Source organism: Acartia tonsa, chromosome 7 (assembly GCF_053477335.1).
Source record: "Acartia tonsa isolate MP-2025a chromosome 7, ASM5347733v1, whole genome shotgun sequence".
NCBI classification, from domain to species: Eukaryota; Metazoa; Arthropoda; class Copepoda; order Calanoida; family Acartiidae; genus Acartia; species Acartia tonsa.
This window is the reverse complement of record NC_137266.1, coordinates 13374955-13402929: the sequence shown is the minus strand read 5'-3', so window position 1 is coordinate 13402929 and position 27975 is coordinate 13374955. Positions and strand designations below refer to the sequence as shown.

Below are 27975 nucleotides of genomic sequence, written 5' to 3'. Positions count from 1 at the left end.
TGGGTAGATCATGAGGATGATCCTATTGCTTGGGATCAAATCGAGGGCGTCATAGGAGTCTTTAATGGGAGGAGTAAAAATATTAAATGCTGGCATTGTAATATCCCTGGCCACGTAGTGCAGAACTGCAACAAAAAGAAAGCTGGGGAGCCCCCACATCCTGAGTCCCGTTTTGGTAAAACACGAAGTAAATTCACCCCACCTAGAAAGGTTCCAGGTAATAGTAATAAAATACCTGAGCAGTATGCGCGTAAAACTATCAACCAAATGGATCAGGAAGCCAGCGATGAATCTGAAATAGATAAACATGTACAAGCGATTGTTAAAAATCACGTCCATTATATGTAAAAGATAAATGGATATATGCGATATTAATTGTCCCTATCCTAGAAAATAAAAATTGGCTGAATGAATTTCATATTTTGATATGGAAAGATAAACAAAATATCCCATGTCAAGCTAAACTTGCAAATTCCTTAATATCAAATATCCCTTACCAGGCAATGCTTTGGCGCGGGAAAATAAAACAAATTGTTATTATTAAGTATGACTAAGCAACATAAAATAAACCCCTTCCCCTCCTTTCCCTATCCAACTGTAGCTGATACAGGAAATTGGGGGAAGTAGGGAGGTAACCTGAGGAGCATTTCACATGCACTTAATATTTCCATTCCTTTTTAAAAAAAATTAATAGTCTTTATAAAGAAGCCAACAAGTGAATACTTATTTACTATTTAGTAGAATTTATTTTTGATATCGCATGATCTATTTAAAATGTAAATAGCGTATATTTTTAAGTGTATATACATATGAATCTAAAACATTTGAATTCGATTTTTAACCGCTAGGGGACTGTAAGCAAATTATCTGTATATAAACAATGATTTTAGAGCTAAAGCCTCAGTATCAATTTTATTTGAAAGTTGCACATTTTCAGTTCATCTTCAGCAATTATGTATAATAACGGATTTGTATGGGTTAATATCATTGTATTTTGCACAGTGACAATAATAGAACTATATTTAATTTATTATGTATCCGAAAGATGTCGCCTCGAGTGCTACCGCGGTCCATATAAATAGATAATAAGAAAAAGGGGGGGGGGTCTACTGGAAAATCTGTATAAATACGAGTGAATATCCAAATCTAATTCAGTTGTTCAGAAAGATTTTTAATTATCTTTTCCTCTCTGATTTTTTGAGCTGCAATCAAGCAGCATTTAAAAATAAAAACTTAAATCACTTAAAACGTGATTAATAAAATCTTAAATTATGTCAATTAATATTTGATTGAATTATTTTTTGCTAGGATTACTAGCAAATTAAAAATATCTTAGTTCTATTAACTTCCGCTAGGATAATCAGCGGAATAAAGGGCCACTATATAAAAGTAAATGCATATTGTTCTACCCCATAGGTGGAAAAATTAAGTATAAATATTAACAATATCAGAATAATAAATCAGTCATGGTTGATCCTCTTTATTATATTAGTCATATCTAATATTTTTTGAGCTGTAACACAGCGCTAACTTTATATTATTTAAAAATTGTGATTCAAATACTAAAATAGTAAGACTATAATTTGTATAAATACAGACAGAAGTCAAAAAATAATTCAGTCTGTTTTTAATGTCTTGTTAGTTGCAAGCTGAACACCTATTTTTAAGCTACTTTGTAGCCTTTCAATCTTTCAAAATTTTTTAGTTCAATTTTACTCCGATAGGTTTTTATCATATATCCAAGTATATAAATAAGGACCCGTATTAAAGTTTAGTAGTTTCTTTAGAACTATCAACATTCTTATGCTTATTAAGAAATTTCTCGAGCTAAAAAGCGCTTAATAAAACTTAATAAACCCAGGAAGTTATACAAAATTATTTTAACAATTAACCACATTGTTAAAACATTTCATTATTTAAAAAGATTCGACAGACAACTATACCTGGAACACAGGAAATCTCTGTGTGAGGATTACCACCGTTTAACCGCTGGGGTTGGGATCTTGGAAGATATGCATCTTAGGCTTCGACTAAAAATATAATTAATTTTATAATGCCAATCTGTGCAAAACTAAAAGTTTTTAATCCCGCGGGGGGGGAATTCCTGCAACACGCTTTAGTGGATACAGGAAATAACTTTAGGTCCCTTATTTCTAAAGAAATCTTAGATGATAATAAAATCACATTTACCCCTGCCAATCTTAGCGCTCTGTCTGTAGATTTAAAACCAGTAAATATCATAGGACACGTAAACTTAAAATTCAGTTTTAATGGATCAGATAAAACATTCGAAGAAACATTTTACATCCCTGAAACGATGTCTAAAATTATAAATCTAGGATATGAATTTCTCAAAGTTAATCGAATTAATTTGCTACTAGATAAGTTCTCATTTGAGCTCCCCACTGGCGAGCAAATTCCAATAGAAAATTCAACAATTAACATAGTTGAAGAAAGTAAAAACATACCCTTAATTCCTACAAACAATGTTCATACAGAACAAAACTCCCTTATCCCAGGAATAAATTGGAGTAACCAGGGGGGGACTGGGACATTAAAGCAAAGTAAAACATGCGTAAAACTAGCAAAGAAAACAACATTTCTACCGGGGGGGAATACAACGGTAATAACAATACCTACCCGCCGAAAAAACGGGAAGCTGTATATATCCCCAAATAATTCTAAAATGACAAGCCATAACGGCTTGATGCTTATGGAGGGTATTTATAATATAAATGAGAAGGGAGAATGTTGGGTAAATTTTGTCAATTTAGCAGGAAAAAATATTACCTTACTGAATAACGTTAAAGTTGGATATTGTTTTGAATTTGAATCGGATCCCCAGAATTCCTGCAATAAAAATATTAATCAAATAAATGAATTGTCAGGAACTACACTTCTTAAAAGAATTAAATTCATTAAAGAAAAATTAGACTTAGAAAATAGCGACTTAATCAAAAATAACCCAGGGATGAAGGAAAAGGTAGTAAAATTATGCCTTGATCATTTCGATATATTTTCGGTTGACGATGCCGATATCGGTAACTGCGACCTCTTACAGTATAAAATAGACTTGATCCCCGGGGCCAAACCTACTAAGGCTAGAAACATTCAATTAAACCCATTGTACGAAGCCAAATTAAAAGAACAAATTGAAAATTGGTTAAGGGGGGGCGTCATTGAGGAGGGCTACAGCGAGTGATCCTCCCCGATCTTTGCGGTAAAGAAAAAACCAACGGCTGGGGGGGAGGGTAAACTTAGGTTCGTAATCGATTTTCGTGCGCTTAATAGTGTAACACAAAAAATTAACTGGCCCCTTCCCTTGATTTCTAGTAATTTAGAAAAATTAGGCACTGGCAATGTATTTAGCACCCTCGATTTGACTAGCGCCTTCCATGCGCTAGCCATTTCAGAGGAAAGTAAACATTTGACAGCGTTCACAGCCCTTAACCGGCAGTATCTTTTCAAGAAACTGCCGTTCGGACTGTGTAACGCGCCAAGTGTTTTCTGCCATTTGATGGACAGAGTCCTAACCCTTATCCCTGGCTTGTACGAATTCATAATTTCTTACCTTGATGATCTTATTATATTCTCAAAGAATGTTGATGAACATCTGAAACATCTCAGAAAACTCTTCGGAGTCCTAAAAATAGCAAAACTTAAGTTAAATCTAGCCAAATGTAAATTTTTCACATCTGAATGTACATATTTAGGTCATATAGTCAGTTCCCAGGGACTTAAAATGAACCCCGCATATTTAGAACAGATTAAAAATTGGAGCAGGCCCAGGACAGGCAAGGAACTCCAGCGTTTCCTGGGCTTCTCCAATTATTATAGGGCCTATTTCCCATCCTATGCAAAAAACTCTTGTACTCTAGATGAACACAGAAACGATAAAGTTATCGAATGGACCGATTCCCTATCAAAAGATTGGGAAAATTTTATAAATATGTTCTCAAATTCTATAAGTAAAGGCTATCCCCAGTGGGATAACCCAAACCCCTTTATAGTAGATGTAGATTTTTCTACAAGTTATTTCGCTGGAATTCTCAGCCAAAAACAGGGGGGTGAAGAAAGAATTATTGGAATATGTTCCAAAAAATGTAACGGGGCAGAGAAAAATTATCCAAGTTATAAAGGCGAATTAGCATGCCTAGTATTTGTTCTTAAAACCTTTCTCCATTATTTAAGATTTAGAAACTTTATTGTACGTACAGATTCGATTTCCTTAGTTCATTACAAAAAATGGCAAAAAGGAACAATAAATGGGGTAACTCTGAGATGGATTTTCTTTATCCAAAGTTTTGACTTTACAGTAATTCATAGGAAGGGTAAGGACCATTGCAATGCCGACAATCTATCTAGAGGGCAATTTTTATGCAAAGAACATAAGGAAACAGATTGTGAAAAATGCACTAGTTCATTTACCTTGGATCCTTATGAACAGGATTGTCCCTACCAAGACCAGATTTTTGAGTTACATGCAGCGTCGGAAGTCGGTGTGCACAATGTCTGGCAATCTGAAACACAAAAAGATCAAGTATTATCTGACATTCGTAGGTGGATATTCGAAAAAAAGAAGTTGTCGAGTTTTGAAAGAGCAGAACTAACCGGCCGGAAAGAGGTCCTTTTTAAATTAATAGAACATTTATATGTTATGGAAGGACTTCTAATATTTAGACAACCTCTTAGCAATGGAACATTCATTGAAAGACCCGTCGTACCCATTGGATTATATAATAAAGTTTTTGAATTAGCACATAATAATATTATAGGTCACAAGGGGGTAAACGAAACAATACGCAAAATAAATGAAAGATTCTTCCTTATAGGAATTAATAAGTTTGTAGAATCACGCATTAAAAATTGTATCACCTGCCTAAGAAAAATAGGACAGGTACCTAAACATAAACAACCCATCACCCATTCAGCCATTAGTCACGAGATTTTTGGCCAGGTATCGGTAGACCTTATCGGTCCTTTAACCCCTAACTACTTTCAAGGACAACATGTCCGCTATATATTTATCCTAGTTGACCTATTCTCTAGGTACATAATCGCTCACCCCATCAAAGACGCCACCGTGGAGAGCACGGTGAAAGTAATCCTTGAACAGGTGGTACCCACCTACGGCTTATTTCGGTCATTGAGGAGTGACAGGGGAACAAATTTCACTGGGGAAGTTTTCAAAAAAGTTATGGATGAATTAGGTATCGAAACTAAACTTATTCCCCCAAGAAACCCTAATAGTAACCCATGCGAAAGGCATAATCAAAGCATTTATGCAGGTCTAAGATCTGATGACCGATTCGAAAGTAAAGACTGGGCAAGAAAATTAGCTTTGACCACTTTTGTAATTAACGCAAGTACGTCTAGAAGAACGGGGTATACGCCATATTACCTTATGTTCGGCAGACAACCAACTCTTAATCTCGATTTCTTTTCACCAATTCTGCAGAACAGGCAAGACATTGATTGCAGGTCTTACTTAAACTACCTAAAAAATTTGGAAGAAATTATTGCACAGGTTTCCAAAAAATCTAAAATCTATTTAGAATTTCAAAATAAATCTAGAAAGGCTTCATCCCCCATTTTCGTTAACGACGTATGCTTTGCCTTTTTTAACCTAGTCAAGATAGGGGTCAGCAAAAAATTGCAATCTTTCTATGGGGGTCCTTTTATTGTAACAAAAAAATTCTCAGAGGCCCTTTTTGAACTTAGTCCCTTTGGGTCAAATCCAATAAAAACTAACCAAGTTGTTAGTAGAGATAAAATACGAAAAATAGATTCTAAAGTAGAATTATTGGGGGAAACACTTTCCTTTAACGTCTTTCCAATTGAAGAAATTGTCCCGTCTGAGGAAATAACATTGACCATAGATAATACCGGACAAACCGAAATAAACGATAATAAAGGTATAGAAAACGACGATTTTACCTACCTAGATAACGATAGTGATGAATTTATCGAAGAAAACCCTGAAATTAATCAGGATGTACCCCAAGGGGAGGTGGATTGTGATGGGGGAGGGGATATAATGGAAAAAAACTCACCATTTGAGCCACAGCCCAAAGACCAAGAATCCCCTGGCGCAGATCGGTCATCCGGTCCTAACATCCATGTCGAAAATAGTTTCTTAGAAGAAACTGTCCCGTCCGAGGCTTCTTTCTTTGCACAACGACCCAAACAATCCAGCCCTGAAAAAGTTATTAATGTTAACAAACAAAGCATAGTACCTAAATATATATTAGAAGAAGAAAGAAAAACTAGGTCACAAGGGGGGGATAACCGCATACACGTCCAAATCGGACTGCATAACCCAATTAAAAGGAAGAAATAAAATGTATATAAAACAAAGGTGGCAAATGTATATAGCTTAATTTATGTATGTATAATAATGAAAATAAACAAAAAAAAAAAAATATACGTTAAAACTAACGAATTAACATATTTCAGAGAAAAACAAGAAGCATAAAAATAAAATGCAGCATCATTTGGCAAAAGCACCAGGAGCTCGAGGTAAATTTATTTTGGGATTCTTGGGGCTTTTTATTATTTTGGCAAAATCAAATGCGTCCGAAATAATACAAATAGATGCGACTCAATGTGTAGCAAACGAAAAACCGCGTTTGAAAATCTCTGAATGCGCTGCGTTTCTCAATATTACTAATATTGAACAAAAACAATTTCACCTACTTCAAAAGGTTGAAAGAAAAATTATACCTGGAATTCGTTGCCACCTCCGAACCAGTACTCACTACTGGTATTGTGGCAGATATAGCCACGTCCACCTCGCTGCTCCAGCACTGGTGGAGATACTGAGCCTCGTATCTTATGAAGACTGTTACACCATGTCCAAAACTAAAATATTTAACTTTGAAGGAAAATCAGTCTCAGTGTATGAACACCAGATGTCATACACGCGTTTCATAGTAAACGGGACGCTGCGAGGGACACGGCGTAACCATTAACGGCATTTTTATCCCTGGGACATTTGAGGAAAAACAAATAGGGGTCCAGGCTGAGCCTGTTGAATTATTACAAACAAAGGCGGGCTGTTACCTGGGCAGTCACTGGGTGGGAAACAATTGTCTAGATCACAATCTTAGAATAGGCTACGATAGAATTATCTCGGATGATAAATCTGATAACGCACAAAAATTCACTTCTCCTTGGCGAACGGTAGACATCTTTAATATTTCATTGTTTACATTTGAAGGAGAACAGGGTGACCAAAAATATCTAGTGATCGATCCCCAAATTATGCTAGCGTTAGAACTTAAAGATAAAAGACATTTTGAAAATCTAATTCCTGAATTATCTTATTACAAAACTAATATTGATAACTTAATGGTATGGTTCACAAACTCTGTAAAACCATATTTTCCACTTTTAAACGCTAAAGAAAAAGATGACATGCTACCACTAGAGATTTTTTATTCCTACCAACAATATAGTAAATTAATCGTCCCCGAAAATTGCTGCTTACAGAACCACTTTCTGTCTAAAAGTAGTATTCAGACCCGACGTAAAAAATTAGTTAGGGCGCTCGGTGAACTGGATCTGGTAATACAGTGCAATAACCTTAAAATCAATGTTTCTCTGGGAGAAAATTTACCCTGTTTTGTGGATCATTTCTCGGTTTCAATTAATAATAAGACTATGGGGATATCACCGTTTTCACGCAGATTGGTTAACACCACCCATTTAAATCCAACCAAATGTTCCGAAAATCCAATTTTCTTACATTTGTACCAAGGAAAATTCATTGGTAATCAAGGGCAGGGTATGCAAATATTAAATGTAAACCAATATCTTATGGATAAACCGATTAGCCTATTTCTTTATCATTCTTGGCAAAGCCTAGAAAAAACTAATTTCTCAGAAAGTGCCGAGGAATTATACCTCAGCCAACTGGCCGCGGACTCTAATAATTTTGAAGTAAAAATTACCGACTCCTGGTTTATTCAAACGTATCATAAAGTGGTTGATTTCCTATCTAGTACTTGGTACCATATAGTGCTTGTAGTAGCAGCCATCCTTACAGGAATAGGGTCGTTATTATGCGTCGTTTTTATCATCTATATATTAGCCTGCACCAAAATTCACGCGTACAAAGCAGGAGGTACGAGTGAAACACACGAATTACGGGATTTTACAAATAATGGGGAAAACTAATCTCCAAAAAACGGACGACCTGTAAACAGACATATATACCTATAAGATTGTCGTCCCTGAAGGTCGTCTTTGTAAAAATATTTCCTTATTCGGTATAAGGAATTAATGACCCTTAATTTTAAGTTTATTATTTTTATTTTAGGATATCCCAGGCGAAATTTCCCAAGGGGTTTTCACCACTCCCATGGGGCCGGTCACCCTTCATACCGTCGAGGATATGAAGAGGCACCCTTCTACAATGAAGAGGACTATTATTACGACAACAACCAGGGCTATCCCCAGGGCCATGAGGAAGCCTACTATGAGCCTGACGAGAACAGGTATCACACCCAGCCTCGAGTAAAACCGCCACACAACCCTGAAAACCTCACTGAACTCCAGTGTGTCTCAAAATCGATCCACGTCTATCGCACCGCTGGAAAAGATGTTCCAAAGGAGCTCCTTGAATTGCAAGAAAACTTGCGGCAGGCTAAAAGTTTAGAAGCCAACGAATATCCCGATAAAGCCAGACCTAGGGTCAGGCCTTTAATGGAACAAAATATGATACCTAGGGGAGGGGAACCGCAAAAAAATCGGGTGGAATCGCCACCAAAACGTAATGCCTCACCTGAACTAGAGGTAGTCGCCGTAAAATCAGCCCCAAAAGCGGTAGAAAAACGACCGCCAACACCAACAGGCAGCGGTGGCCCAGCAGCCAAGAAGGCTAAGGTGGAAACTCAACCGCCTCCATTACCCCCTAAAAAGAAAGAGACATTAGCAGAAAGCAAAATTGAGCCTAAAGCTTTTTGGGTGACTGCTGAGGAATGGAAAAAAGTCCTATCTTCCACCGTAAAAGAAGCTCTTCTCCCCTTCCAGAGAAGCCTGGAATCTAAAATTGCTAACAATGCCTCATATGTTGAGAAAGCACACATACACCATGGCAAGCGCCTTATTGAAATTTCCGCAGAATTACTGCGGAACCGCAAAACTTTGCGCAAAAAAAATTCGCACTGTCTCCGAGGACTCGACCGTCGAGCTAAAAGCACGAATGACCTCTGTTATTGAGTCCACTAGTCGATTGTTGGACCAAAACTCTGACAGGGTAATTAAATATATTAATACTCGTTGTAATATTATAAATGTACCTGGGCAGAATGTGGCGACCATAGAGGCATCCCTTCCCGCTGAGGACGCACCCCGGCCAGATGATGATGGGGTTGAGCTGATTTCCCACTATGGTGGTTCTGAGTGCTCTGATGAATAAAGGCCCACCGATAGAGAAGGCAATCCCGAGGTCCTTGATCCTGCAGAGGAAAACAGTGATACAGAGCTCGACACTCAAATCAGTGAGCTCTTTCCATCTGGAATTGATCTGCCTGTTAACCCACAGGCTGGTGCTGTCTCTGAGGACCCAGTGGCCCCGCCTCCTTGCGAAGGCGTGTTGGCCCTCCAGAATGCTGTTGCTCCAGAGCTTCCAGAAGCTCCAGAAGATCCTACTCCCTCAGAACCCAATCCTGTTGATATCGTAAAAAGGGCTATGGCCGCAATCGAAGAACCTGCGAGTACAACAACAACCCGCAGAAGCAGGCGTGCAGGTCAACTGTGAGGGAATATTTCATATTCCCTCAGAAGGAGGCGAGTGTGGCATTCTCCATTCAAGTTTATGCATTTCCATCCCTGTCCACATTCCTATACTTCTCTGGCTGAGTCAGACCTCCACTTGTAACCGCCATTATACTCCATCCTGCTGTGTTGAGGGACTAGTTGATTTTATGTAGGCCTTGTGTGAACATCTCACCACCAGCTTACATTTGGTAGACTGTATACCTATATGCTAGGTTGTCGACAGTCTTAGTCCCATATTCCTGTGCACGTGGTTTTCTGTCCTGTACAGAAAACGAGACGTCCAAGCCTTTAATTGATATCATATTTAAATATATCCAATAAATAATAATCCCATTAATCTGCCTATTCTAACCAGTTTAATTACTTAATAAATCTTGTATTTTTTAGAAATACCTTTGTTATATTATTAATATATAATTGTGTCGAAGCTACTCTATACTTGTATTCCGGTCTGTCTGTACATCCCCTCATACGTCAGATCTATTTATTAAACATTAAACATTATTTAATAATGATGACAAAATCCATAAAATCAAAGCTCTGAAATCAAACACTAGAACAAACAAACATGAACAATATATTAATCTATAGATTTATACAAAATTTTAAATAAACTTGCTGTAAAATAAATACAGGATTCTTAATGGTCAGGGGGTGGGTGGCGTTGTTAAATAAAAGGATGAATGAAGCAAAATAGGATTTTGACTGACTTTTAGTCAAAAATTCTCTATCAAACTGGGAAATACACAAAGTTGCTTAGCTCTCTAGCTGTAATAGGAGCTGAGAAAATATTTATAGGGGGATGGGGGGCATTTAACTTCCCATCTCCGACCAATTAAGGTTCAGAAGGGATGATTTACTTTAAATATTGTACCCTATTGTCCAAGCAATCAATTTTCCAAAACTCAGAATCGTTAGTAAATGATAATGTTCTATCTTTAAGATGGTGTAAGTATAGTTATTTTAAGTCTAGAAAAATGATAAACATATCAATAGAAGCATAAAATAATTCTTTTTTTGATTATATAAATTGTTTTTAGAAACAAGAACAAAAACAATTTATAACAGTGTAAAAAATAAATTGTAAACTTTTTTCCAAAATTTAATTCCTTCTGGTGATGTTATAAATAATATATCTGTATCGGTATTTGGTTACCTTTTAAGTGTGAGTTGTCCTACGTGATTAAATCTCCCAAAACTTATACGGAAGACGACTTTATGTTGGAAATTAAACGCGGTATATCCCTTGAGAGTGACGCCAAGCACCTTTGTGCACATTGTTTGTATTTATTTTGATTGCGCAGGGAGAAGGTGTGTGACAATGAGAGAGTATTTTTGGTATGAAAGAATTGTCCCCCGTGCTTAAAACATGTCCAAGATCTCTCTGCTTGATGAGTAATCTAACTAGGTAAATTTTTATGTGTGTTTTGTGAAATAAAAAGTCCAAAAATGCAATTATTCTATTTTTAAAAAGCGTATTTTTTATATCCTTTATTTCTGAAGATAGACCGATCAGATTTTGATTAAACTTATATACGAATAAAATATAATGTTTTTATGATTTTTTGACACATAAACCAATTAATTTTATTCTGTTTTACTATGCTTTTTCTTAAAAAATAAGATTTATTTGTTGAAAATTCCACGAACCGGATTTAGATCACACAACCTTGTTCTATATAAAATTAATATTAATCACAAAACCTCGTTTGTTTTGATTTTTCTTAATTTTAAAATTTGATTTTGAAGCCTTTTTTGATGCCTTTATTAAACAAAAAAACATAAAATGAAATATGAATTATTATAATATCATGTATTAATTTTACTATTTTTGTATCAGGCCATCCGTTTTCATACAATAAACTTGTATTTGTAAACTGCCCTAGATTTTCTCATGGGAGTAGATGTGTAATTTGTCTGTATGACAAGATCTCGAGAACTGCCGCTAGCATGTTCCTCGACAATATCATTTTTTGCCGCTACAACAAAAGTGTGTTTATCACAAAACCTCGATTTTTTAGTCAACTGTTCTAAAATCAACCAATTTATTACCTGTATATTATAAAGCAATGCCAGGCGATTAAAATAAGGTATAAAGCACTTTCTAGCTCCAAAAAATGAGTCTTATAGAGCAAAAATTAGATTAGCATTTTTGGTGACTCAACTTTGAAATTTGATTTGTGGCAACAGAAAAATATTTAAAAAATATACTTTTTTTCGTCTTAGAGGCAAATTAATGGTAGCAATATATTCGCAAATGTCTTAAGCACAGTTTAATACACTTTTAAGTCCATTATTTTTGGGCTTTGAGTGATCGTCTAACTCTAATAAGATTGAATTTATCTCTGAAATATAACTATATAAACAATACAACAATGTAAATTTTCGTATCATATAATTGTGTTTTAATATGTTAATTGAAATAAATATTTAATTTTATTTGATTTGATGATAATTAGGAACCATGATTTACGTCAATTTTCCCCTATCATAATATCAAATAAGTCCAATATCTATATTTATTAATTTACTATAGTAATAAGTAAATAGAAAATTAACAATAAATCTTTTCTTAAATAAAAAATAACAAATCAGACTTTTTTTCAATTATCAAAAAGTGTTTTTTTTTGAAAACATGAATAGTAGGATGACTTTGCAGGCTTTTTGAGCTCATTTTTAAAAGCGAAGCTTTTCTATAATTATGGTCGGTCCGTCCGTACGTCCGTAACGGATAGCTTTTCCCCTTAATTTAGGCATGTTAGAATTGTCCTATCGATTTAAAATTTTGCATGGTGATTCCTTTAGTAGTTAGATACGATTTAGAAAGCGTAGCAACTCTATAATGATTACCAAAATGTCCGTACGTCCATTTTAAACATGTTGATTATTTTTCTTTTTTTTACAAATTTTTATGTGATATAATCATCGGATTGATCTGATTTTTGGTATATTGATTCCTGGGACAACAAAAAATAATGTAATAAGCGAAGCAACTCTATAATCAAGTCCTAAAAATGTAAGTATGTCCATAAAAATTATCCTGTATCAAGCAGTTTTTCAACAAATTTACTTACAATTTTGCTTTGACTCTTATAAATTTATATTATGATAATTAAGTTCTAACACTATACAAGTGTTAATGTCCGTTTGTCCTACCGTTTCAGTGCTTCGCTTTTATGGATGTTGTCATCCTTGTTTTTGTATATTTCTTTTAAAATCTAAAATTGTAAGTGATGTGTGAGGGTCGACTCCTCCTCTAGCTAGCTTGAAGCTTCTGGGTATGATAAAAAGTATGGAAGTACATTTGTTCTGAAGCTTAAAAATCTCATCATTAGTGTTGTTTTTATGCTATTTTCCTAATCTCATTGTAATTGAGGCTAGGGGCGATTCAAATAGTAGTTGTAAATAAACAAATGAACATTAACACTTGAGTAGAGTGACAGAACTCAATAATCAAAATATAAATCCTATCATATAAAGTAATAATTCCTTATACTAAATTAACAAGATATCTATTTGTGTGTTTGTTTGTACCGAAGGATCTCGCTAAACGCTGAACCGATCGGGTTCTCCTTAACAGGGTATATTTTCATAGGGAACCTCGTTAAAGTGTCTGACTATGACGTCAGAAAAATTAACAATTAACCAATGAGAGACCGCTATATATTTTACCATTAGTCAATTACAGTGAATACTGGCTTCTCATTGGTTAATTGTTATTTTTTTCTGACGTCCTAGTCAGACACTTTTACGAGGTTCTTTCATAGGTCCCGGGAAGGTTTATAACTATTTTGGGGGAGGGTACCGCCACCCTCCCAAGAGAAATAAAAAAAAAAAATTAAATTTATCGATTTAACAAGGAGTTCAACGAAACATAAAAGTCAAACGCAACATAGACATATTTAAATATAAAAAAAAACATTTAAATTGCCACTAGAGGCCTCTAGGGGCGTAGCCGCTAGTATAAATATAAAGTCGTACGAAACAAAATTGTAAGTAGATCTGATGAAAAACTGCTTAAATACAGGATATTGTTTAAGGACATACATATATTTTTAGGACTTGTTATATAGAGATGCTTCGCTTATAACAATGTACTTTGTTGTCCTAGGAATCAGTATTCTAAAAATCAGAACAATCGGATAATTTTAACACATAAAAAATTGTTGTTAAAAAGTTAAAAAGCAACATGTTTAAATTGGACCTACGGACTTTCTGGTAACGATTATAGAGTTGCTACGCTTTCTAACTCGTACCTAACTCCTGTAGGAATCATCATACAAAGTTTGAAATCGATAGGACAATTCTAACATGCCTAAATGAACTAAAAGAGCTATCCGTTACGGACGTACGGACGGGCCGACCCTAATTATAGAAAAGCTTCGCTTTTAAAAGGCCTTCCCCCTCTCAGAGAAATACTTCATTGGCATTGTAGTCATGTGCTAATGACTGCAAAGCCTAGATAAAACAAGGATGACAGCAATAACATCTAAAAAGCGAAGCTCTGAAACGGTAGGACAAACATAACCAATTACAGAGTGTCAGAACTCAATGAGCAGAATATAATAATTGTATTAGTCTAAACAAAATTGTAAGTACATTTGTTGCATAACTGTATTTTTAAGACTTGATTGACACTTATAGTATTGTACCTTGTTGTAATAGGAATCAGTATTCCAAACTCAGATGAAAAAGAAAATTATATCACACCAAAAAAAATTGGTAAAACAGTTTAAAAATCAACATGTTTTAAATAGACGTACGGACATTCTGGTAACGACTATAGAGTGGCTACGCTTTCTAAATAATACCTAAATGTTACAGGTATAATGATGTAAAGTTTAAAATCGATCCTAATTGATATAATAGAAAATCTTCGATGTATAAAAGAAAAGTTAAAATGTCCTATTCATAAATATCCCAAAATAGAAAATTTAAGTTGTGTACAAACCTAACAAACCATTTTTTTTCTGTAAATACTTGAAATTTTGAAAACAAGGATGACAACATCCATAAAAGTAAAGCTCTGAAACGGTAGGACAAACCAACATTAACACTTGTGAGTGTCAAAACTGAACAATCAGAATATAAATTTCGAAGTATAAACAAAATTGAAAGTAAATTTGTTGTAAAACGGGTTAAATAAGGGATTTTTTAAAGGACGTACTATCATTTTTGGAACTGTATTACAGAGATGCTTCTCTTATGACATTATACTTTGTCGTCATAGGAATCAGTATTCCAAAAATCAGATTAATCAGATAATTATATCACTTTAAAATTTGTTGTTAAAATAGTTAAAAATCAACATGCTTTAAATGGACTTTCTGGTAACGATTATAGAAATACTACGCTTTCTAAATCATACCAAACTTCTACAGAAATCACCATGGAAAGATTGAAATCGATTGGACAATTCTAACATGCCTAAATTAACGAAAAGAAGCTATCCGTTACAGACGAACGTACGGACAGACCGACCATAATTATAGAAAAGCTTCGCTTTAAAAATTACATGTCACTTATTTGGTACGTATCATGAGCCTTCAGATTTGTTTTATCATTGGCAATTTCCAGTAATATGGCGACAGATCTTTACTAGAAAAAAAATAGTTTTCCCTCGATTCTTAGAGTACTTAAAAAGCCTATTTGACAAGTCTTTAAAACAATGGCGTGCACAGGGTTTTGCAAGAGGTTGCGCGAAGCGCATCCGAAAATTTTGACAACCCTGATAAACCTAATTCGAGAGTGGTTAAGGGGTTTAATACAGACAACAAGAGAGGTGTTATTTCTTTGTCAGGGTGATGGATACAGCCCCTCAAATATTCAACTTACTGCAAATTTTTATAGAGCCTTCTATGACCCTCAAAGAGAGTCATTTTTTCACTCTTAGGAGTCAGAAGAGTGTAGACTCCTGTCAAGGGGGGCGTAGGTTGTGCCCCTCTTCTGCACGCCTTTGCCTCAAAGTTACGTCATTTTAAATTCGACTGCCTAAAAACCATGCAATCCTTTTTCAATTTAAGGACTCGCAGACAAAGATCTAGCAATTAATTAACAATTGTCTTGTAAGGCTAAAATCAAAAAGTTAGAGGATACGAGCATAAAGATTATGCAAGAACCAAATTTTTTTCTTATTCGTAGGCTTAACATTTTTTATTAAATCTTGATAGGTTGGTTTAATCTATCAGTGTCCAAACCTTTTAACCAATAAATTGCATGCACAGAAGGGGTAATTTTGTCAATCACCATTAAGAATGTATAACAATTTGAATTTTGTCAACAACCATTAGGGATGGATAACAATTTATCGTCCATTGTCTTATCCCTTACCTTAAGATCAATATTGCTAAAAATTTGCAAATAACCGTCTATTTGTTGTCTTAAATGACGAACTATGAACCCAATGACCTCTTTAAAGCTTATATATTTGTACAATTTGCACTTGGATTTCAGTTGGTTTGTAACTAAGAAACTGCAAAGAACAAAAGTAAGTAAACCTGGCAATTGAATTTATCTTGAGATTTTAATTTTCAGTTTGTGGTAAAAATCTCATTAAACTAATAATATGTCGATAAAATTTATCAGCCAAGTCAACTTTTCATGCAAGCCATATAGTAGTATAGTTATTTGTCTCAACTTGTACACAGCAAAGATGAAAAAGTTTTAAAACAGTTTTGTGAGCCCCGAAGAGCCGAATGGCCGGGCTATAAAAACTAGTATTATTTTTTTGATTACGATGCTATACAGGATTTTTCAGTATGGCTGAGATTCAGTTCTTATCCTGCAGCGGATATTAATCAGTTTAAATAGACCCAATACCCAAAATTTGAAGCCTCCAGCTTCAATAACAAAAAAGTTTATGTTTTTAAAATGACATTTTAGGTATTTGTAAATTTTACATTTTTCTACACGTCATGACAGAAATTTATAAATAAATTACGATGCTGAGAAGCAAAATAAAAAGCTTTTTTTAGCAGAAAGTTGCTAATTACATTTTTACAATGAAAACACCCATTTTCATAGTCAAAGTATTTTTTTTATAAATTCAGTTTAATTTTGTGTTGTATTAAAAGTACTGTAGTGTTGGAATACCAGCTTTTAGTATTTCCAGCCAATCAGAAGGCTGAATCTACTCAACAACCAATTTGTGTATACTTGTATTAGTTGAATTTTTTTCCGCTATGATTTTTACTTAAAATTCGCAACCTAACTTCCTGCTGAAAATAAGCTTTTATTTTGCTAATGGTCGATGAAATTAAATTTTTAAATTTCTAACATGAGGTGTTGAAAACTTTCTAAATTTTCATAAACCTAAAATTTCATCTTAAAATGCCTATAACCTTTTTTGTTTCAGCAGTTAGAGCAGTGTATTTCTTGCAGGCTTCCGTTAATATAATATTATTTTATTTAATAAATTCTTTTTTGAAGATGGTTAAAATTAGCTTGCTGTGCTTTGTGATTGTTTTATCAACACTTCTGATGAAAGCAAATTCTTCTGGTGCTAGGTAAACAGTTTTATATCTGTAACATAAAGTAGAATGATGTCTGCATGGATTGTCCGTTAAGTTGGAAAGAATTTTAATGTTAGAGGGAGATTTGAAATCTGCATCAAATTTTAAGGATTTTTTATCAAATTCGTTTATAAAAAAGCGGAAATACAATTTAAGTTAATTAATTTTGACATCTGTGATTGGTGAAATGAAAAATATATGCGCTCTGATTGGAGAAGCTTAAGTGTCGCACATCATTCAACCAATTAGAGCGCAGGTAGTTTTCAATCCACCTATCCTATTGGTCAAAATTTATGAACTTAAATTGTATTTCCGCTTTTAGATAAAGAATTATACAAAAAACGAATTTTATGAAAAATCCTAAAAAAATTTGATGCAGATTTCTAATCTCCTATATATATATTCTATTGTCCGTAGCTTCAGTTCTTGCTAACCACTTATCTCTACGCAAGAATATATAAAAAATTTTAATTTTACCTACATTAACAACGGAGTATTTTAGAGCCAAATTTTTGAAAAAGTTACTGAGCAAAAAGTAAATTTTTACATGGAACGACTTTTTTGGCAAAATTAAGGTATAAATTCTTTTATTTTTGTTACTAGCAGAAACTTTATACAAAAGTGTAATACAAATTTTTGTTTTTAAGTTACAAGCATTTTATACACATATTTTTTGAGTCTTTTTAGGATGATGTTTTTTTGAAAAACTTACTTATATATTAGGCAATATTGTTTGAGAAAAAACATCAAAATAAATAAGAAATAATATAGCAAGAATTTTTTTGTTTAATAATCTTAACTTTAATAACAAAAAAAAAACAAATAAGCAAAGAAAAAATGTTAACAAAATGATTTTTTATTCTAAAAAGCAAAATTATTTTGCAAATTTGCAAATAATCAAGAAGTATTTTTTGCAATTAAAAATTGACATTTTTTGGTGGAATTAACAATAAATTACAAGTAAACTTGTTTTTCTTTGCTTATTATTTTTCAGTTAGAAGAAAGACATTATATATCTATCTAAAAAGTTACGAGAAACAAAAAAAATTATTTACTAAAAGCTTTTAAGAAATCTCCGTTGATATATGCTCGAAATTAAATTTTTTTCTTGATCTGGTGTAAAATTGTAGAGGGAACAAGAACATATGGTACTTTTGCTGATACATTAAGAAATAACAGCTGAAAATCCTGAAAATAGTTTTCTGGTTTTACTGTAGTACTTTACAAAATAGTTTTCTAATCTTAGGAAACCAAAGTTCTTTTTTGTGTCCTCCACAACCTCTACAACAATCTTACCAACCACAACATTGAGATCTGTTACTGCTACTTGTTTAGTGTAAGTTATTTTATGTATTCCTTCACGTTTGAGGGTAAAAACTGAGGAGAGGGAGGGGGGGGTTGTGGTTAATTCAACTTTGAGATTGGTAAAAAGGTGCTGGGTTAAAATTGACTTGGGATTGGTAATTACTCCAGTTAATTCTTTTTTTATGGGGGGGGGGGGGTTGGAGGTTGAAGGGGGGTTATTGTTTTAATTTTTTAGGGAATGGGTTAAGAATCCCTTGATCATACTTTTTAAGATGCATTCATACTTTTTTAATTTAGACCCAGTGTTGACCAAAATCCCCTAGTACTATGTCCTGAAGGTCAAGGAAGGAAAAGGAGAACTGTAATTCTTGATGAACAATTAGAATTACAACCTAGTAAATCAAACAGGTCATTCATATTTCTAATCATTTACTTAAACTCATCAAATCCATCGTTGCTGCCTTAACCAACATGAATCACAACTTTTGAGTAGTTCAGCATGTAATACATCAAATATTTATTTCAGTCAACATATTTAAATACAATGATAATGACAGATTATATAATTAACTTTAGCAAAGTTTTAATTAAAGCATTAGTAATAGATAATTCACACAATAATATGCTACTAGAGGCAGGATTGAATACAAACATAAAGTTTAAGATAATATTAGATAGTATGAAATATTTAATTCGTAACTCTATGATCATGCCGTAAGAAAGAACCCAAGTTATCTTTCTATTTCATGGAAAACTAATGAAAATACTAAAAAAAAATGCAAATTTTGGTGTAAGTTTGTATATGTATGGAAACCATAAAATAAAAAACTAACAGACTTTACAATAAAGGATGAGTAAGGATATAAATGTTGAACCAAGCAGTGAAGAACCCCAAGGAGCAAGGGAGGCCAGGTTCTTCTGGTATTACATGACAACTACCCTTACAACCGAAGCTTTCTCTACTACAACCATAGATACTACCGTTAGTAAGTATACCTTTTTACCAGAGCTTGATCTTTAAATCGTTTTTATGGTGCGCTGAATCGGGGCAATTCAGAGGTGAACCGTAGGTGCGCTGGTGGTAAGCTACAGCGCACCTGATTTTTAAAAGATTTTCGGCGTGGTGTTGTTAAATCGCTTGCGCACTCACTAAAATATCGATCCGCGCCAGTACAACTTTATTACTTAAGCAGTGTCAGTAAGGTATTTTATATAAAATGCCGTGTCAGTATGGTATTTTATATAAAACATTAATATATAATTTATTTTAAAAATAACTAAAAAAATGTTTTCACGATAGTTTTGCAATAAAATATTAAAGTAATTTTTAAAAAAATATTTATTTATTAAATAAATCACCCCGATTTGGTTCGGCAATGCCACTCGGTGAGTGGCATTGCCGCGCCAGTACCGCGCCACTGGGCGCGTTAAATCGCCCATGCAAATTCGATTTAAAGATTGGTATTTAATAATTTGATGGTGCGCTGAATGAATCGCCCCGGTTTAAATCACCTATAAACGATTTAAAGATCAAGCTCAGTAAAACTTATGTTTGTTGACTATTTCAGCCTCATATAGTTTTTTCCTCTCAATCAACAATTTCTGCCCTTAAATTTTTACAAACTCTGTAATTCACTTTGTCTGTCCGTCCATCCGTATGGTGGAAATGGGATTTACTCAGCTCCTATAGAAGATAGAAGGCTGAAACTTCTTGACAACATTCCCATCTATAAGGAGCATAATTAAGTTTACAACACAAATAGCGGTCAGACTACTTTTAAGCAGCTTTTATTTTTCAAAAATCATTTTCTTGGTTCCTGTGAATGACAGAAAGCTGAAACTTCTAGTCAACATTCCCATCAATATGGAGCATTATTAATTATAAAACATCAATAGCGGTCGGACTGCTTTTAAGCAGCCTTTTAGCCGCTATAATTTTTCAAAACCAGTTTTCTCGGTTCCTGTGAATGATAGAAGGCTGAAACTTCTTGTAACCATTCACATCAACATGAGCATAATTAAGTATAAAACATCAATAGCGGTTTGAATGCTTTTCAGCAGCTTTTTAGCCCCTTTACGTTTTTTACAACAGATTTTCTCGGCTACTACTTAAGTTGCACGTCTGAAACTTCTTGCCAATATTCCCTTCTTTATGCTCCATAATTAGGTAAGAAAAATCTATGTTAGTCTGACTGCTTTTAAGCAACTTTTCAGCTGCTTTTCTTTTAACAAGGATGACAACATCCATAAAAGCGAAGCACTGAAACGGTAGGACAAACGGACATTAACACCTATATAGTGTCAGAACTGAATAATCAGAATATAAATGTATAAGAGTCGAAGCAAAATTGTAAGTAAATTTGTTGAAAAACTGCTTTATACAGAATAATGTTTATGGACATACTTACATTTTTAGGACTTAATTATAGAGTTGCTTCGCTTAAAACATTATACTTTGTTGTCCCAGGAATCACTATAACAAAAATCAGATCAATCGGATGATTAGATCACATAAAAATTTGTTGTTAAAAAAGTAAAAAAATCAACATGTTTAAAATGGACGTACGGACATTTTGGTAATGATTATAGAGTTGCCACGCTTTCTACATCGTACCTAACTACTAAAGGAATCACCATGCAAAATTTGAAATCGATAGGACAATTATAACATGCCTAAATTAACGAAAAAAGCTATCCGTGACGGACGGACGGACGGAGGTACGGACGGACCGACCCTAATTATAGAAAAGCTTCGCTTTTAAAAACTTTCAGACATAAACCTTTAAGTTTTCGTGATTTTAAGTTTTTGTATGTATATATGCATATATCTCTCTTTCTTTTCTTCGTTATGATATCAGATAATCTGCTCTATAACTTATTTTTTTGTTTTTCTATTTCATAATAGATTTTGTGCTTCGCTACTTATGGATGTTGTCATCCTTGTTTCCTTATCCTTTATGCAATATGATTTGCCAGTCAAAATTTCAACTTAATTTTAACTGTTTATTTTGCTGGCAAAAAAGTTGAAATATAGGGTTAAACAGTTTTTCATGAGATAAATCCTTCCCTTATTTCTAAAATTGCAGTTTTACTATGATAGGACATAATTATTCTTATTTTTTTAGGTATCATTTCTGTGACAGCTGTGGTCTGTACACCCAGTTCATTCCTGGGATGTGGAAAATAAAGTTTTATAAATATTTGGCAGCATAAAGGCCTCCAGGAGCCATTTCTATTGTTAATTAGCTTTATTGATATAATATAATATAATAATTATTGTTTGTTTTGTTAAAATCCAAAACTGAATGTGATATCATTGTTTTTTATTTGTTATGTTTATGTTTTGTATAATTAATTTTCAAAAATATATGAAAAGTTAATATTCCTTCTTGTAGTTTTATATAGATTTAACTCCAGGAAAAGGTACAGCTAACAATGTTGCCCCCAATGACAGCTAAAAATCATGTTTAGGTTTCATAATTTTTTTGAATTAATTTTGTTTAATTATAGCGCAGTCTCGATTAGTGCGCAAGAATGTCCAACTCACACCTCAAAACGTCATGTTACTATCTTTCTATAATACATAGTAGTATGATATCTGAAGCTTAAGATCTCTGTAACTGCTCTACCCTTCACGGAATGTAGATACTGATCCAGTGGTGATTTTAAGCTATTTTGTTGGAGAAAAAAATGTGCTATCTTCCTTCTTAGGCATGGATATGTTATAACGGCTAAAAACACTTATAACAACTTCTTAACCTAATCATTACAGGAATCTTTGAGGTATAAGATACAAAATATAACAAAGTTGCTCAACTTATGGACATAATTGCTCTTGTTTGTACTATTAATATTACAACGGAACTTCCTCTCCTACAATGGATGGAAAGGAATTTTTCAAGGAATTTTTCTTGGATACATTTAAACATTTTTTTAACATCTTTCTCAAAAAGAGATAAAGATTTTATAAATCGATAATTTTTTAGGCTGCCTTGGCCGATATAAAAGTAACAGGATGTCTGTCAGTTTATGTGTATTTTTGTAGATGAAGATCTCGCAAACCGCTGTACTAACATGGTTGTAATTTACAGTGAAGCTTTATATAGGTCTAGGGTAGGTTTATAACTATTTGGAGGACCTTTGCCATCACAAGTGAAATTGCCTTCATAAGTTCATAACCCCCTCCCCCGAAAAAAATATTTTTTTTGTATTAGTTTTAAGATTAAAAATGAAAGTGAAGGATTTAATTACACCCCGTCCCCCTCCCTCCCTCACGAGCTATAGAGGTCTCTAGGGGCGTGTAAAGTTATTGATATAGCAATCTATTGAAATTATTATTACATATTGCTTTTCTAATAACAGTAAGAATAATTCATTGCCCTTTAAAATTAACTACCATGCACTTTTAGGACTTCCTCACAAAGGTTTGACAGATGTGCTGAAAATGGATTGCCTATTTCTTCCATAATTTCCAAAGTTGTACAGCAAATAACTCAATTATTGCACACGCTATTTCCGGCTACTCTGGTCAAAGGAAAAAACGATATAATGTATAAACATTATACATTCAAAATTTTAATTTTTCAAATTTTGATTTTTTTTGGAAGTTTGATGCTTTTTTAGCTAGTAGTAAATATTGAGATAGGGCGCGGAAGCAAGGTACACTTTCGGAAACTAAAATTCAGTACATCCAAATCCACGTATCAAAGTACAGCGATAATGTCAAAATGATATCGTTATATCGATGGTTGGGCCGGATACTTTTTTGGCCGGATACCGGATACCGGATATCCGGCTGATTTCAAATGCCGGATATCCGGTAACCGGCCGGATATCCGGCCAACACCGGATATCCGGCAAATATCCGGCTATCCGGCCAAATTACCGGATATCCGGCCGGATAACCGGCCAAATTACCAGATATTAAAGTATTAAAAAAACATTTCTTCAGAAATCTTATATAAATTTACATAAAGTTAAACTTATTCAGAAAAAATGTTCTTCTAGCTTAAATAATAAGAAAATTATAGCCATTTAAGATTTTAAAGGGCAGAGATTTTTGGTGTAAAGTATAAAAAATTATAGAGCCGGATATCCGGCCGGATAGTTTCAATATCCGGTATCCGGCCGGATATTGAAAATGGCCGGATATCCGGCCGGATATCCGGCCACACCGGATATCCGGCCCAACCCTAATCGATAGTGTTTCGGTACGCATGCCTTGCCGTACACGAAATCTTAATCTCCAAGCCCTCCGAATGACCAACATGTGAATGTTTACAAATGTGTATTTATTACCATGAAAACGGTGCATCTAAAACAAAAATATAAAAATTAATAACATAATATTAATGGTTTATTATTTTTGTATATCGAGGTTGCGTGATTTCAATTTAATTAAAAATATAAAATTTCTAAAAAACTTTAAATTGGCACGAAACATACTAAATAGCATCAGAAATTGATAATTTTAGATTCGAATGATCAATAAAATTAAGGAAAATATTCGTATGTCAAAAGTTAGCAGTTAAATGGTCTATTTGTTGAAAAATTAATGTTTTAAATTTCTTCGTAAAAAATATACCATACTACACTTATTATTAAGAATTAAGATAAATTCTTACCACATTATACGTCAAACTAAGCAGGAAGGCTTATTTGAGATCTTCCACGGATTAGAGCGCATGTATATCCATCCAATACATTATTTTTATTCACGTAGCTCTTCACATGGGAATCAACAAGGAAAAAATGTGCGCGCCTTTGTTTGTTTACAAGCTAAGCGCGGAGATAATTAGGAATGCCGCGTAACACACTCATTCTCTGGTGTAAGGAAAAGGGAATTAATGGGTTCGAACTTGCCAGGGAATACAAGAAAATCATTCCAACACACACCCGTCTAGTCACTGGGAATCGAACACAATAACTCATCTTAGCATCATGCGTGCAGACAGTGTCCACAAAATCACAATCTTATAACGCATAAATCACAAGAGTTTAAAATGGCATGGCCATCAGGCCTAAAATTAATATGGTAACTTACGAACACCACAATAACTCAAACCGACTCCACTACCACATAAGGATAGGAATAAGGAATGGGAAAAGCATTCAACATTCATGAAATGCACATTTACCACTCACACATCTCATTATATCATGGCCTCATAATCTTAATTAAAGTTAGAATTACAGACCATGTAATTGCGAATACATGAATTAATAATCAATAGTACCTAAACTTTGATTAGGTACCTACATAATAATAGGCAAATGATTTTTAAATTAAAAATCGCATCAATAATTAAATAATCAACTCAAACTTTTAATCAAAAGAAAGAAAGATTAAATAATGACATTTTTTCTACTAAATCTTTTTGCTAGAAAAGAAAAATAGAATTTTCATAAAAAACTTCTCAAAATTAAGCATTTTCTCCAGCGGAAAAATACTCGGGCTTACATCTAGACATTCTTAGATAAGATAAGTAAATCCTTAAATCTAACATGTTTAATAAAATAGATACTTAAATCTAAACAAAATATGACTGTAAAAAAAAATCATCAAACATCGGAAAATTAAAATTTCATAATTTTAAATCTTCGTGAATCAAATTTGCGTAAAATAAAATTGCAATTGAAATATGCAAATTAAATTACCAAAATAAAACAAAAGCTCAATTATAAGAAAAGAACTTCTCTAAATGCTGAGTTTGCAATTTCTCTCTGTTTTAAGAAGAAAGCAACTTGTACATATTCATACAGTCAAAATTAAGGCAATTTGGGGCCTCAGTTAGAATGAACCCCTCAAGATACAAACTAACCAATCTTTCAAACATTAATAATGCCATGTTCCAGCTATCCTGACGGACGTTATGTCTTTCCATCACAATTTTTGATACTGCATAATTTCCGACAGGATTTCTGGCGCAGGGCTCCATCAACTGAAAATAAACATAATTAGTGATGTTTAAATCAAATCAAAAATTAAAAGAATCATGAATAATTCAAGCAACTTTAAAATCATCAGTCAAAGCAATCAAAATAAAATTATCTTATGCTTTAGTTTTGCCGTTCTGTAGTATGTCTGGCCGAGGTAACAGAGCTAAGATACACTATAGAGCGGTCTTATTAAGCTTAAATCTTCGAACTCAAAGAATCTACTTAATTCAAGACGAAAAAAATCTGCATTTTTCTTTAGGTACATCGGTTAAAAGGTAAATAGAAATAATTTTAATATATATGTAATATTAAATTATCTATGTGATTATAATAAATCTTAAGAAATATTTATATGATGTAAAAATCTCATTGTGTTACTTTTTTTTATCATATCGAATTTCAATTAAACAAGGATAAAAATGTTCGTATTTGCGTAGGTACCTAGGAAAATTTCCGCGAAAAAAATCCCTGGTCCCGGAAAGACTTAAATCATTGAAAAAACTTGCGTAAACGTATGAATAACTTAAGTTTGCATTTCAAATGAAAAAAAATCTTGCGTCGATTTGAAAGTTTAAACGAAATTGAGTCAAAATTTGCGTTTTTTGTCTTTCGAAAAAAATATCTGATAAATCTACCATAAAAATAAATTTCAAAGTTAAACAAGAACGATACTTATACTAAACTTTGGGTAGATTGATCTTGAGCAGACGTCTTGCGGAAGTCTCGTTACTCGTGGCGGCTGCGTCATCTGATAATTTGAACTTGCAAACCACGGTCCTCCCACCTGGGCGCACTTCTTCCACACGCCCCAATCTGAACTTCTTCATCAAATTTGTGCTATCGTCGATCAGCACCACGTCTCCCGGCTCGAGCAGCACCTTGTTGCTGCGCCACTTGACGGACTTGAGTAGCTCAGGCATGAGCTGCTCCTTGTACACCTGATGGAACTGACGGGTCAACTCCTCCAAGTTCTCCAGCCTCCTAGTGATGGGCTCTTTACAACCTGTCTCAAAGGTGCAGATAGCATCGTTGGTCCTGCCGCCTAACAGATCAGCAGGTGAAATTATTCTCCAGCAATTGACGTCATCTCCTTGGGTGGCATAGGTCAATGGCTTAGAATTCAGGACTCTTGCAGTCTCAGCACACAACACCAATAAATCATTGAAGGTTACAGTAGCACCAGCCAACTTCTTGTTCAACACACGCTTGACCAGCCCAACCTGCCTCTCCACAGTACCCACGAACGAGTGTGCTGCGGTGGGCACCAGATGCCATTCAAAATGCATTCGGGTATCCTTCAAAAGTTCATCCATAATTCGTTTAGCACCAGCCATGTTGGTGCCTCTGTCTGTGGTAACCCTTCTAGGCATATTGTAAAACGCCTGAAGTTTTCTCAAGCCGACCAGCACGGCTTCAGTTGAATAATCAGTCAACACATCAACAAACACAGCCTGTGTAAATCTACAGGCCACAATCAACAACCAAACTTTGTACTTGGTCTTGGAACTCCTGGTACCAACGCCAGGCTTCGTAACTTCGATCGGCCCCGCAAGGTCCATATGCACCTCCTTGAAGGGCACAGAGGGCTCGACACGATCTGGCAGAATATTAGCAATTGCGGGACTCGAACGCTTGGCATATTCAATGGAACATGCAGCACAACTCTTGACCACTTTCATAGCCTCCATGCGGCCATGTGTGATCCATGCATACCTGCGGCTTTGCGCCAATGTCTTACGATGGCCTCCATGCCCCAATTCATCGTGGGACTGTTGAAGGATGAGCCGCGCCAGCCTGTTGTGGCGGCTGAGCAAGACAACACCTGGGCTGTCCTTCATAATCTTCCTGGGGCCTCCAGCAGCGGCCTCAAGAGCCTCATCTCCTCTCCCGGACATTTTCAATATTGTAAATGTCCTAAGAGGATAACATCCATCATGACCCACAATGGGCCAACAAACCTGGACCTTGTGATGATACGGTTGAAGGGAGTCAAATTTCCCCTCGGCGTCCATGGTCATCTCCTTCTCTTGGTTGAAGGAAGTCAAAAACAGGTCACAAACAGAATCCATGTATGTATTCGTGAAAGTATAGTTCTCATAATGCTTAGAACTATCATTGTTGCTAACACCATCCTCAATTGTTGCAACGCCACGTTTCTTGACAAGCAGCGTTTTAAAGCAGTTGGCAGCCTTAAGAACTGCGGCAACAGTCCTCCTTGCCTGCCTGTAGGTCCTTCTTGCCAGGGACCTCCAGAAATCATTGTCCACTACCTGTGTGAACATTACCTTGAGCTTCGCCATCTTGGGATTTAGCTCGCTCTCGGGAATGGATGCATTTACCTCACCCGCCGTCTTAACGGGCCACTGGTCCTGTTCCAGGCGCAACCAGCTTGGACCTTCTTGGTATGTAGATCCAGGTTGTACATCCTCAATTGTAC

At 34.5% G+C, this 27975-nt stretch overlaps 2 protein-coding genes and 1 long non-coding RNA gene across 3 annotated transcripts in view; 1 reads left to right on the top strand and 2 right to left on the bottom strand.

The window, feature by feature from the left end:
* Positions 1–27975, bottom strand: part of LOC145324885 (uncharacterized protein sll0005-like) — a 103344-nt gene that overhangs the window by 58235 nt on the left and 17134 nt on the right. The gene's annotated exons all lie outside the window — the stretch shown is intronic.
* Positions 35–6627, bottom strand: LOC145324863 (uncharacterized). Its single transcript, XR_013881342.1, has 5 exons — positions 5402–6627; positions 3572–4520; positions 2791–2850; positions 1944–2030; positions 35–292 (listed from the first exon to the last, which is right to left on the bottom strand). It is a non-coding gene; the product is annotated as an uncharacterized LOC145324863 (long non-coding RNA).
* Positions 16241–21984, top strand: LOC145324134 (uncharacterized). The gene is made up of 6 exons (XM_080166756.1): positions 16241–16270; positions 17212–17288; positions 18541–18630; positions 18897–19007; positions 19449–19585; positions 21725–21984. The coding sequence occupies exons 2-6, from the start codon at positions 17212–17214 to the stop codon at positions 21784–21786; spliced, it is 477 nt and encodes a 158-aa protein (XP_080022882.1). The 5' UTR covers positions 16241–16270; the 3' UTR covers positions 21787–21984.

Bases quoted from the DNA above. Each gene is read 5' to 3' on its own strand.
- LOC145324134 (XM_080166756.1), top strand. From the start codon at position 17,212: ATGGTTAAAATTAGCTTGCTGTGCTTTGTGATTGTTTTATCAACACTT. The intron at 18,631-18,896 runs GTAAGTTATTTT...TTTTTAATTTAG, and splicing joins GTTACTGCTACTTGTTTAGT to ACCCAGTGTTGACCAAAATC. The intron at 19,586-21,724 runs GTAAGTATACCT...TTATTTTTTTAG, and splicing joins AACCATAGATACTACCGTTA to GTATCATTTCTGTGACAGCT.